The sequence below is a fragment of the Phyllobates terribilis genome, unplaced genomic scaffold (assembly GCF_046119375.1).
Source record: "Phyllobates terribilis strain yellow unplaced genomic scaffold, ASM4611937v1 Scaffold_1__5_contigs__length_1240528914, whole genome shotgun sequence".
Lineage (NCBI taxonomy): Eukaryota > Metazoa > Chordata > Amphibia > Anura > Dendrobatidae > Phyllobates > Phyllobates terribilis.
The window spans coordinates 601,797,494-601,810,187 of record NW_027362761.1 but is presented as its reverse complement, the minus strand read 5'-3'; the positions used below and the strand labels follow the sequence as shown (position 1 = coordinate 601,810,187).

The 12,694-nt window shown below is 49.8% G+C and overlaps 2 protein-coding genes across 2 annotated transcripts in view; one reads left to right on the top strand and one right to left on the bottom strand.

Annotated features, from left to right (window-relative positions):
• The window catches only part of LOC141272214 (uncharacterized), a 96,040-nt gene extending 87,885 nt beyond the window's left edge, over positions 1-8,155 (bottom strand). Inside the window, exon 1 of the mRNA XM_073682707.1 lies at positions 7,732-8,155. The gene's annotated coding sequence lies outside the window, so the exon portion shown is untranslated. The remainder of the gene's footprint in view (positions 1-7,731) is intronic.
• The window catches only part of LOC141149736 (uncharacterized), a 111,318-nt gene that overhangs the window by 23,977 nt on the left and 74,647 nt on the right, over positions 1-12,694 (top strand). The window contains exons 10-11 of the mRNA XM_073636919.1: positions 5,374-5,547; positions 6,561-6,681. Of these exons, the coding sequence (XP_073493020.1) occupies positions 5,374-5,547; positions 6,561-6,681 (295 nt within the window). The remainder of the gene's footprint in view (positions 1-5,373; positions 5,548-6,560; positions 6,682-12,694) is intronic.

Here is a 12,694-nt window from a genome sequence, read left to right as displayed (position 1 = left end):
AGAGAGCAGCAGCTGCGGTGGTGTCTGAATGCTGGATCCAGATTTTTGTAATAGCCAGAAGGTTAAGGGAATTAGAGAGGAAAAAATCGTGAATGTAAGTTAGTTTGTTACACACAGACAGTGCGTTCCAGAGGGCACAATGAAAGCAATAGGAGAGGGCATGCACTGAATGTTACTAAGATTAGCAGGGTTTCTATATGCAGCTGGAGGAGAGTGGTGTATGCTAGTGCAGGGAGGCCCAGTGTTGGGGGAGATGTTGCCAGCGACTAGGAGGAGAAAAATGAGAAAGAGCAGGTGGTGCAATGATTTGTATGAACGTTTTGCGTGCTGTATGGAGGTAGTGGATGGTTTGGAGTGGGTGAGAAATATCAGTGGAGCCTCAGAGTTATACATGAGAGAGGGGAGAAGGGAGGGGTGGATATGGAGAGAGTGCACAGAATGTGCTAAAGGGCAGGCGAGATGTGAGAAAGCAGAAGTTAAAACAAGTAAGATAATAATCATCGTACCATTTAACTATACGCACCAAAGTCTAAAAAACAAATATCATCATTCACCCACAACACATTCTAATTCTCCTCTGTATATCATAAATGGGAAGGAAAAATTATTGACCTAATTTATATATTATTTATTTTACATTTTTCGCAATCTCCACTTTTAAATCTGTATCTGCCGCCTGCAGTCTATCAGCAGTCAACAAGATTAAATCCAGGGAACACTTATTAATCTGCTGGAATTGATCGCAGAAAGTCCCATCCTCTGAAAACAGAGTGGGGCGCAGATGGACTCGCAGTCCTCGCGATAGGCGTTTTTCTCCACAGTATTCCATTAAAGTTGCAGCATGAAGTTCATAGGAGACTCACCTTTTGGATTCTTTTCCCAGTCACGTCTCCTGAATTCACTTGTGGATATTTTGAGAAAGTCCGTAGATATCGTTGTCTGAGACAGAATACCAGGTGATAGAACAAGTGAGTGCTCCTAGGAGAGGAGGCGGTATTAAGAGAAGGTTATTAAGGAGGGAAGCCTTCTGGATATTGACTGTAAATCGTCTGTCTCCTAAAGGCCTGAATCTAGAGTATAATGTGAGTCCGTCAGTAGAGCTGGGGGACAAATGTGCCCTTTCTCTTCTTTCTTCTTGCAGACAGTACAGACACGGTGGTCTCGCTGGAGCAGATACCGCATTGTGCACTAACACATCTATGGTTATAGAAATGATCGGGGTCAGGAATGAAGTTGAGATTTGATGAAGGTTTTTTATGGATATAGCAACATTGGATTCCGGGGAAGAAGCTTTCACATTACTATTTGTGGCTTCGGCTCTTATGTTGTGATAATGTCGGTATACTCATTGTTTTTTCAGTATGTAGACAGTGATCAGGTCATAGAAGGGTTATGGGTTTAGAATTGCTTTCATTTCTCATTGGGTGAATATTTTATTATCTGAACGGATGACTAAATTATCAGCATTAGAACATTTTAATAAAAAAAATAATAAATAAAATATGAAAAATTCGCCAGACCCTCATCACAAGATGGCGCTGAGAACTCTGCACAACAACATGGAGAGGAGGAGATGGCGCGGGAGGATGCTGAGGCTGAGTCGCACCCGGGAGAACCTGAGCCTACGTAAAGACAGGTATCTGTACAACTCCGCTCTGCTACACAAGACACAGACGTATCTCTTAGGCCGGGGTCCCACTAGCGTACGGTATGCGATGCGAGACCCCCCGATGCGATATGCTAATGACACTCGCTGCTGCTCTGCTGCGAGCGGGAGCTGAATGTCAGTGCTCCATGCTCTGATCCTCTCGCACGGCTGCGGAGGGGACGGGGAAATCACTATCTCCATCTCCCCTGCTGCTGGCATTGGCGGGAATCGCACTGCACTCGGGTGGTATCTGAGTGCAGCGCGATGTTTCACACGCACCTGTAGATTATATGGGTGCGTGCGATCCGATCGGAGCTGGAAAACAAAACGCCGCTGAGCAGAGAATCCGAGGATTACTGGGTACGGACGCAGTCTGGGGTTTTATCAGATTGAAGGGAGAGCGAGCCCTGACTGGGGAAACAGATGAACTTACTATAGATGTGGACCTGATGAGACTACTGGACTTACAGAACCTCCGGGAGCAGAGAAATCCTCATCACTGGAGAAAGCGGCCACTATGTGACGTCAGAGAGAGGAGGAGCCGGAGGAGCGACTGCGCCGGGATCATCTGCAGATCTGGGCGGGGCAATGACCCCTGAGGGGGAGGAGCTGCGGTGACGTCATCACTGTCACATGACCGCAGCCTCATCACAGCTCCTTCACCATTATAATAACTTTATAGTTTATAGACTCATTACAGTCTATGAGGAAACACTGCGGAGCCAATCACCAACCGAAGCCCCGCCCCCTGATCACATGGCGGTGACGTCACCACAGGTCCTTCACCACCTCTCTCCTGAGCTCTTCCCCCTGATCACATGGCGGTGACGTCACCACAGGTCCTTCACCACCTCTCTCCTTAGCTCCGCCCCCTGATCACATGGCGGCGGTCACCACAGGTCCTTCACCACCTCTCCCGAGCTCCGCCCCCTGATCACATGGCGGTGACGTCACCGCAGCTCCTCCCGCTCTCAGTGCAGCAGCTCCGTCCTGGTTGTGCGCAGCTCTTGCTCTCTGGTATCAGCCAGCAGCAGGTTTCCGCTTCCCGCCATTCCGGTGAGATTACAGGGAGGGTTTGTGGTGAATCTGTGAGAGGAGAGTGTGGGGTGAGATCAGAGCTGTTCCTGTGGAGGCTCCTGCTCCATGTGACTGCGGCTCCTCAGTGTTGTATGGGGGATGTGCAGCGGCTCCTCCTCACCTCACCGCCCCCGCTGGAGGTGGAGTTACCACGGTGACCGCCCCCCGCTGGAGGTGGAGTTACCACGGTGACCGACCCCCACTGGAGGTGGAGTTACCATGGTGACCGACCCCCACTGGAGGTGGAGTTACCACGGTGACCGCCCCCCGCTGGAGGTGGAGTTACCACGGTGACCGTCCCCGCTGGAGGTGGAGTTACCACGGTGACCGTCCCCCGCTGGAGGTGGAGTTACCACGGTGACCGACCCCGCTGGAGGTGGAGTTACCACGGTGACCGTCCTCCGCTGGAGGTGGAGTTACCACGATGACCGTCCCCCGCTGGAGGTGGAGTTACCACGGTGACCGCCCCCGCTGGAGGTGGAGTTACCACGGTGACCGGCCCCCGCTGGAGGTGGAGTTATCACGGTGACCGGCCCCCGCTGGAGGTGGAGTTATCACGGTGACCGCCCCCCGCTGGAGGTGGAGTTATCACGGTGACCGTCCCCCGCTGGAGGTGGAGTTATCACGGTGACCGTCCCCCGCTGGAGGTGGAGTTACCACGGTGACCGTCCTCTGCTGGAGGTGGAGTTACCACGGTGACCGTCTCCCGCTGGAGGTGGAGTTACCACGGTGACCGTCCCCCGCTGGAGGTGGAGTTACCACGATGACCGTCCCCCGCTGGAGGTGGAGTTACCACGGTGACCGCCCCCGCTGGAGGTGGAGTTACCACGGTGACCGCCCCCGCTGGAGGTGGAGTTACCACGGTGACCGCCCCCGCTGGAGGTGGAGTTACCACGGTGACCGCCCCCGCTGGAGGTGGAGTTATCACGGTGACCGCCCCCGCTGGAGGTGGAGTTACCACGGTGACCGCCCCCCGCTGGAGGTGGAGTTACCACGGTGACCGTCCCCCGCTGCAGGTGGAGTTATCACGGTGACCGTCCCCCGCTGGAGGTGGAGTTACCACGGTGACCGCCCCCGCTGGAGGTGGAGTTACCACGGTGACCGCCCCCGCTGGAGGTGGAGTTACCACGGTGACCGCCCCCGCTGGAGGTGGAGTTACCACGGTGACCGCCCCCGCTGGAGGTGGAGTTACCACGGTGACCGCCCCCGCTGGAGGTGTAGTTTCCACGGTGACCGCCCCCGCTGGAGGTGTAGTTTCCACGGTGACCGCCCCCGCTGGAGGTGTAGTTACCACGGTGACCGCCCCCGCTGGAGGTGTAGTTACCACGGTGACCGTCCTCCTCCGGCGGTGTAGTTACCACGGTGACTGTCCTCTGCTGGAGCTGTAGTTACCACGGTGACCGTCCCCCGCTGGAGGTGTAGTTACCACGATTACCGTCCCCCGCTGGAGGTGTTGTTACCACGGTGACCGCCCCCGCTGGAGGTGTAGTTACCACGGTGACCGCCCCCGCTGGAGGTGTAGTTACCACGGTGACCATCCTCTCCTGGAGCTGTAGTTACCACGGTGACTGCCCCCGCTGGAGGTGGAGTTACCACGGTGACCGCCCCCGCTGGAGGTGTAGTTACCACAGTGACCGTCCCCTGCTGGAGGTGTAGTTACCACAGTGACCGTCCTTCGCTGGAGGTGGAGTTACCACGGTGACCGCCCCCCGCTGGAGGTGTAGTTACAACAATGGTGACAGTCCTCTTCTGGCGGTGTAGTTACCACGGTGACCGAACTCCGCTGGAGCTGTAGTTACCACGGTGACCGCCCCCGCTGGCGCTGTAGTTACCACAGTGACCGTCCCCCGCTGGCGCTGTAGTTACCACGGTGACCGTCCTCTGCTGGAGGTGTAGTTACCACGCTGACCGTCCCCCGCTGGCGTTGTAGTTACCACGGTGACTGTCCCCCGCTGGCGCTGTAGTTACCACAGTGACCGCCCCCCGCTGGCACTTTAGTTACCATGGTGACCGTCCTCCTACGAGGCTGATAATGAACGGTCAGGTCGGTGGAGGAGGCCGCGGTGGAGTTTGTGGCTTTTCCTCCAGATTCTTCCTGATAAATGTCGGATATTTGGGGCAGAATTCAGTGATTGTCGTTATATCGTCCCCTGTGATCTCCATCTTCTCCTTTATCATGAAGACGCCAGCAGGCCGAGATCCCTCCAGCTGATCCACTGCTCATCCCTCCTTCTCCTGAGTGACCCCGAGGATGGACGAGGACGAGACCACCAGAAGGTTATTACACTTCACCCTGGAGATCATCTCCCTGCTGAGCGGAGAGGTAACTCCTCTACATTTCTATCAGCTTTATTGTGTTATGTAACAACTCCGACATCGGGAAGAGGAAATCCTGAAGAGGAAGAGAAGGATTCTTTACTGTAAGAGCAGTGATTGTGTGCAGCTCTCTGCCAGGAGGAGTTGTCATGGGGATTCCCTATAAGAGCTGTAGAGGGGCCTGGATGTCTGTCCTGAGTGTAATAATATTCCAGGTTATGGCCCCAGATTACTGGAGACGGTTATTGATCCCGGGATTTCTACTGATTGTCAGATCTTGAGTCGGGAAGGAATTCTTCTCCCTAAGTGTCTCTCTCCATACACAGGATTACACAATAGTGAGGAAGACACCGGGGGAGGGTGTGACTCCCATCATCCATCTCCAGGAGTCAGGAGGGCGGAGCCCGGGCCCCATCACAGAGCCTCCCCCACACCCCCCGATACTTGAGAGGAAGAAGAAGATCCTAGAGCTCAGCAACAAGATGATTGAGCTGCTGAGCGGAGAGGTGACTGCTGGGACATTATACAGGACAGCACTGGAGGATTCTGGGTGATGAGCGGAGAGGTGACTGCTGGGACATTATACAGGACGGCACTGGAGGATTCTGGGTGATGACCGGAGAGGTGACTGCTGGGACATTATACAGGATGGCACTGGAGGATTCTGGGTGATGAGCGGAGAGGTGACTGCTGAGACATTATACAGGACAGCACTGAAGGATTCTGGGTGATGACCGGAGAGGTGACTGCTGGGACATTATACAGCACAGCACTGGAGGATTCTGGGTGATGACCGGAGAGGTGACTGCTGGGACATTATACAGGACAGCACTGGAGGATTCTGGGTGATGACTGGAGAGGTGACTGCTGGGACATTATACAGTACAGCACTGGAGGATTCTGGGTGATGAGCGGAGAGGTGACTGCTGGGACATTATACAGGACAGCACTGGAGGATTCTGAGTGATGAGCGGAGAGGTGACTGCTGGGACATTATACAGGACGGCACTGGAGGATTCTGGGTGATGACCGGAGAGGTGACTGCTGGGACATTATACAGGATGGCACTGGAGGATTCTGGGTGATGAGCGGAGAGGTGACTGCTGAGACATTATACAGGACAGCACTGGAGGATTCTGGGTGATGACCGGAGAGGTGACTGCTGGGACATTATACAGCACAGCACTGGAGGATTCTGGGTGATGACCGGAGAGGTGACTGCTGGGACATTATACAGGACAGCACTGGAGGATTCTGGGTGATGACTGGGGAGGTGACTGCTGGGACATTATACAGGACAGCACTGGAGGATTCTGGGTGATGAACGGAGAGGTGACTACTGGGACATTATACAGGACAGCACTGGAGGATCCTGAGTGATGAGCGGAGAGGTGACTGCTGGGACATTATACAGGACAGCACTGGAGGATTCTGGGTGATGACCGGAGTGGTGACTGCCGGGACATTATACAGGACAGCACTGGAGGATTCTGGGTGATGACGGTGTCGTTGTTGTCAGGCTCCTATAAGGTGTCAGGACGTCGCTGTCTATCTCTCCATGGAGGAGTGGGAGTATCTAGAAGGACACCAGGATCGGTACCAGGAGGTGATGATGGAGGAGCTCCGGCCTCTTACACCAGGTTCGCTGTAGATGACGTGTAATGATGAATCTCCCATTTTCGGCTTTTCTCCTCTTTTTTTGCCTTGTACATGTGACTCTTGTGCTGCTGTTCTCGCTCCCTCCCTGTCTCGTCTTCTCCACTCCCCTCCCCCATCGCTCACACAGGAGAGTGATTGTCAGCAGCGTTTGATTTTAGATTCTATGGATAAATCAGCAGATTTCCAATTGTGTTTGGAGGACAATGAAGCCACATAAGACGACAGCAGAAGAAATATTAGGAAGATTCATCGCTTCATGACATCAGTAATCAGTAATGAGGGCTATGAAGGGTCGTTCCTCCTGAGCTTTTTGAGGTCTCAGGACTTGTTCTGGTGACTGATGGGGTCCTCTGTCCCCTGATCCGACGTCCCACACCGGGCGGTTACTCTGGTGACGTCCCTCCCCCGGTATCAGTATGGTACAATATAAGAGAGGGCCCTGCTCACAGTCTACATGTTAGGGGGGAATAGAAGGAGTTTCTTATCGGACACGACCAGAATAAGATGTTACACGTCTCTGAGGTCTCAGATTTGTAATGATTTACATTTATTGTGTATTGTTACTTACAGGGAACCTGTCTGGTTGGATATCACCAGTAACATGCACATATGGGGTTAATCTGCTGGCTAATAGCATTAGGGAGGTGCCCGGCCGCTGTACTGAGTGTGCGGCACCCGGAAGCCGCTGGCTTTCAGTCATGCAGGCGCTAACGCAGCTACTGTCACCGTATGCAGCACTGAGCGGCGTCTGTAACTGCGCCCGGGACTGAGACTGACAGCCGGCTCAGCAGTGCATCAGTACAGAGCGACCGTCACTCAGTGTCGGGGCGCAGTTACAGCTGTCGCTCACAGTGCTGCCAGTGGTGACTGTAGCTACACCTTCTTGATTCCTTGGGATTACATCAGGCCTATGCATTTTTTGTGAGGGTGGTAGTAGTGGCGAGGGACTGTTGTGTTCCTACACCCTGGCTCCCTGACAAAGACAAATGTCCCCATTCTCCTGTGCTGTGCGTGTGGTGCAGAACACTCACGTTTTGGTCGCAGATCTCTGCCGTCTTCGGTTTTTCCTCTTCAGTAACCGGCGCACACACGATAGGGGACTTCCACTCCGCTTTATAAAAAAGAACTTTACTTAACCGTCCAACTTCACCATGAGGGAACACGCAGTATTGGGCGCATCCTTTTCCAGGTGCACAGTTCATTGCACAGCATATGTTAATATTCACCGTCTGTTTGTCCTGAGATGTCCCTTCCATAGTGCACCTCTTTGGCCTCTGAGACCCTCGCAGTTTTTAGAGTCCCGTTCCATTTCCTCTGTACTATTCCCCGTCCGACTTCCCCTTCTGGGAAGATTTTGAGACAAGTTACTCTGCTGACTCCTGTGGACCGTAGGCCCCGAACATTAAGGGAAAGTGGTTTTAGAGTTTCTGACTAACGTTCCTCTGCAGCTGGTCGGACCGGGTTTCTGTGCCCCCTGGACCTCCAGCTACTGCTCTGTCACATCCCTCCCTCAGAACTAACTGACAGGAAAAAACGTTACTCCGCCCTGGCCTAATCTCCTCCCCTTTTGACTTGGCCAATCACCAATCCTCCTTCGGTTGCTGGGCAGACTTCCCCGTTACTCCCCTGCTGCAGTCACTAAACCTCCTGGTAACTACCCCGGCTCCTCCTGCTCTGCAGCTATTGCTGAACACATTAACTGTTTCTATCCTAAACTATTGCATTCACCACTACACTGTACCCAATTCCTAGTAATAATAATACGTTTTATTTATATAGCGCCAACATATTCCGCAGCACTTTACAATTAAGCGGGGACATGTACAGACAATAAATTCAATACAAGGTGAGACAGTTTAAACAGTTACATTAGGAGTGAGGGTCCGGCCGCTCGCACGCTTACAATCTACAAGGGAATGGGGGGACACAGTAGGTGCAAAGTGCTTGTTATTTCAGGTCTGACAATTATAATAAATAGGGATTTTCATATAAAGCTGCATGATCCGGTCATCAGCCCGTATGTATAAGTGCAATAATCAAGTATCGAGTGCAGTTATCTTGTGCATGGAGGGTGAGGAGACAGATGAAGAGTAGGGAGCAGATTCTGAATAATATTTAGAAGGAGGGGACAGGGGAAAGTTGGTTTACTGAGTAGTTAAGGTGGTCGGCTTGTTTAACCCCTTAAGCCCCGCGGGTGGTTTGCACGTTAATGACCAGGCCAATTTTTACAATTCTGACCACTGTCACTTTATGAGGTAATTACTCTGGAACGCTTCAACGGATCCCCCTGATTCTGAGACTGTTTTTTCGTGACATATTGTACTTCATGATTGTGGAAAAATTTCTTTGATATCACTTGCATTTATTTGTGAAAAAAACGGAAATTTGGCGAAAATTTTGAAAATTTTGCAATTTTCAAAATTTTAATTTTTAAGCCCTGAAATCAGAGCGATATGTCACACAAAAGAGTTAATAAATAACATTTCCCACATGTCTACTTTACATCAGCACAATTTTGGAACCAAAATTTTTTTTTGTTAGGGAGCTATAAGGGTTAAAAGTTTACCAGCGATTTCTCATTTTTCCAACAAAATTTACAAAACCATTTTTTTAGGGACCGCATCACATTTGAAGTCACTTGGAGAGGTCTTTATGACAGAAAATACCCAAAAGTGACACCATTCTAAAAACTGCACCCCTCAAGGTGCTCAAAACCACATTCAAGAACTTTATTAACACTTCAGGTGCTTCACAGGAATTTTTTGAATGTGGAAGAAAAAAATTAACATTTAACTTTTTTCACAAAAATGTTACTTTAGAACCAATTTTTTTTATTTTCACAGGGGTAACAAGAAAAAATGGACCCCAAAATTTGTTGTGCAATTTCCCCTGGGCACGCAGATACCCAATATTTGGGGAAAAAACACTGTTTGGGCGCACGGCAGGGCTCGGAAGGGAAGGAGCGCCATTTGACTTTTTGATTGTAAAATTTGCTTGAATAATTAGCGGACTCCATGTTGTGTTTGGAGAGCCCCTGTGTGCCCAAACTTTGGAGCTCCCCCACAAGTGACCCCATTTTGGAAACTAGACCCCCCAAGGCACCTTTATAGATGCATAGTGAGCACTTGGAACCCCCAGATGCTTCACAAATTGATTCGTAAAAATGAAAAAGTGAAAAAAAAAACACTTTTTCATTTTTACGAATCAATTTGTGAAGCACCTAGGGGTTCCAAGTGCTCACTATGCATCTAGATAGGTGCCTTGGGGGGTCTAGTTTCCAAAATGGGGTCACTTGTGGGGGAGCTCCAATGTTTGGGCACACAGGGACTCTCCAAATGCAACATGATATCCGCTAACAAATTGAATGGAAAATCGGCTCAAATTGTTAGCGGACACCACGTTGCGTTTGGAGAGCCCCTCTGTGCCCAAACTTTGGAGCTCCCCCACAAGTGACCCCATTTTGGAAACTAGACCCCCCAAGGCACCTTTCTAGATGCATAGTGAACACTTGGAACCCCCAGGTGCTTCACAAATTGATTCGTAAAAATGAAAAAGTGAAAAAAAAAAACACTTTTTCATTTTTATGAATCAATTTGAGAAGCACCTGGGGTTCCAAGTGCTCACTATGAATCTAGATAGGTGCCTTGGGGGGTGTAGTTTCCAAAATGGGGTCACTTGTGGGGGAGCTCCAATGTTTGGGCACACAGGGGCTCTCCAAACGCAACATGGCGTCCGCTAACAATTTGAGCCGATTTTCCATTCAATTTGTTAGCGGACACCATGTCGCGTTTGGAGAGCCCGTGATGTGCCTAAACAGTGGAGCTCCCCCACAAGTGTCCCCATTTTGGAAACTATACCCCTCAAGGATTTTATTAAGGTGTATAGTGAACATTTTGAACCCAGAGGTACGGCACAGAATTTGTTTACATTAGGTCATCATATTGAATAAGTTGTCATTATTTTTGAGCGAAAGTGCTCGCTACTTGAGTTTGCATCGGGTACTCAGGTATGCACCATGTACAGCGTGTGCTCGAGTGACATGCTCGAGTCCCTGCTCCGCATGTTTCACGGTTATTAGACACCCAAAAAAAACATGCGGGGATCGCTCGTGCATGGCAGGCAATCCCCGTAAAGTTTTTTGGCCGCGAAGCATATGGGGCAGAGACTCGAGCATGTCACTCAAATACCCACGATACTCAATGCATACCAGAGCACCCGATGCAAACTCAAGTAGCGAGCACTTGCTCTCAACACTAGTCGCCATATCGTCATCTTTTTTTCTTACTTTTGAAAAAAATTCCAACCCCAGCCCTAACCCTAGCACAACCCTAGCCCTAGCATAACCCTAGCCCTAGCACAACCCTAGCCCCAGCACAACCCTAGCCCCAGCACAACCCTAGCCCCAGCACAACCCTAGCCCCAGCACAACCCTAGCCCCAGCACAACCCTAGCCCCAGCACAACCCTAGCCCCAGCACAACCCTAGCCCCAGCACAACCCTAGCCCCAGCACAGCCCTAGCCTCAAACCCAGCCCTAACCCAATCCTAACCCAAGAGTTTATCTTTGACGCCGTTCCTTGTGCGGTATAAGTGATTAGACGACTTTATTCTTCGGGTCGGTGTGATTACAGCAATGCCAGAATCATGTGGGGTTTTTATGACTGACAGCTGTCACACACTAAAAGACGCATTTTTTGTAAAATCTAGTTTTTGCATCGCCATATTTTGAGAGCTATCATTTTTCCAGATTTTGGCAGACAGTCATGTGACGGCTCGTTTTTTGCGGGATGACTTGACGTTGTTATTGGTGCCATTTTCAGGTACGTGACATTTTTTGATCGCTTTCTATTCCGATTTTTTTGGGAGGCAGAATAAACAAAAACCAACAATTCAGGAATTGTTTTTTTGTTTTTTTTTTAATTCTGTTCCGCTTGTGGTAAAATTGATGAGGTAGCTTTATTCTTCGGGTCAGTACGTTTACAGCGGTACCACATTTGTATCATTTTTCTATGTTTTGGCGCTTATACACAATAAAAGCTATTTTATAGAAAAAAATATTTTTTAGCATCGCTTTATTCTGAGAGCTATAACTTTTTTATTTTTCGGCTGATGGAGCTGTATGGCGGCTTGTTTTTTGCGGGACGAGATGACGTTTTCAGCGGTATCATTTTTATTTATATGCGTCTTTTTGATCGCGTGTTATTCCACTTTTTGTTTGGCGGTATGGTGATAAAGCATTGTTTTTTGCTTCGTTTTTTTTTTTTTTTTTTTTTACCTTGTTCACTGAAGGGGTTAACTAGTGGGACAGTTTTATAGGTCAGGTTGTTCCGGACGCGGCGATACCAAATATGTGTACTTTTATTGTTTTTTTTTTATAATAATATTTATTGATGGGTACATTATATTTTTATTTTTGGTGGATTATTTTTTTTATTTTTTTTTTATATTTTTGCAAATTTTTTTTTTATTTTTTTTTTCCACTTTCACACAGTTTATACACTTTATTACTTTGTCCCACTCTGGGACTTTCACTTTTTTTTCTCTGATCGCCTGCATGGCACAGGAATGCAGCACCATCCCTATGCCATGCAAGCTGTCAGAAATGCACAGTGTGAAGATTGCTTGGAGATGCACTGCGCATGTCCAAGCAATCTTCCTGCTGTCTGGTGACCCGGATGTTGTCATGACGAAGATACAGTGAAGGAGCGGTCAGAGAGGTAGGAGATCCAGGAGAGAACGGTTTCCTTGAGGCCTATAGAGCAGAGCATAGTGAGGAGGAGCTGGTGACCCACAGTGTCAAATGCAGCAGAGAGATCCAGGAGAATCAGCAGGGAGCAGTGACCTTTGGACTTAGCTGTTCATAGATCATTAGAGACTTTAGTGAGGGCAGTTTCAGTGGAGTGTAAGGAGCTGAAACCAGATTGTAGAGGGTCAAGAAGAGAGTTATCTGAGAGGTATCGGATTAGACGGGAGTGGACCAGGCGTTCCAGGAGTT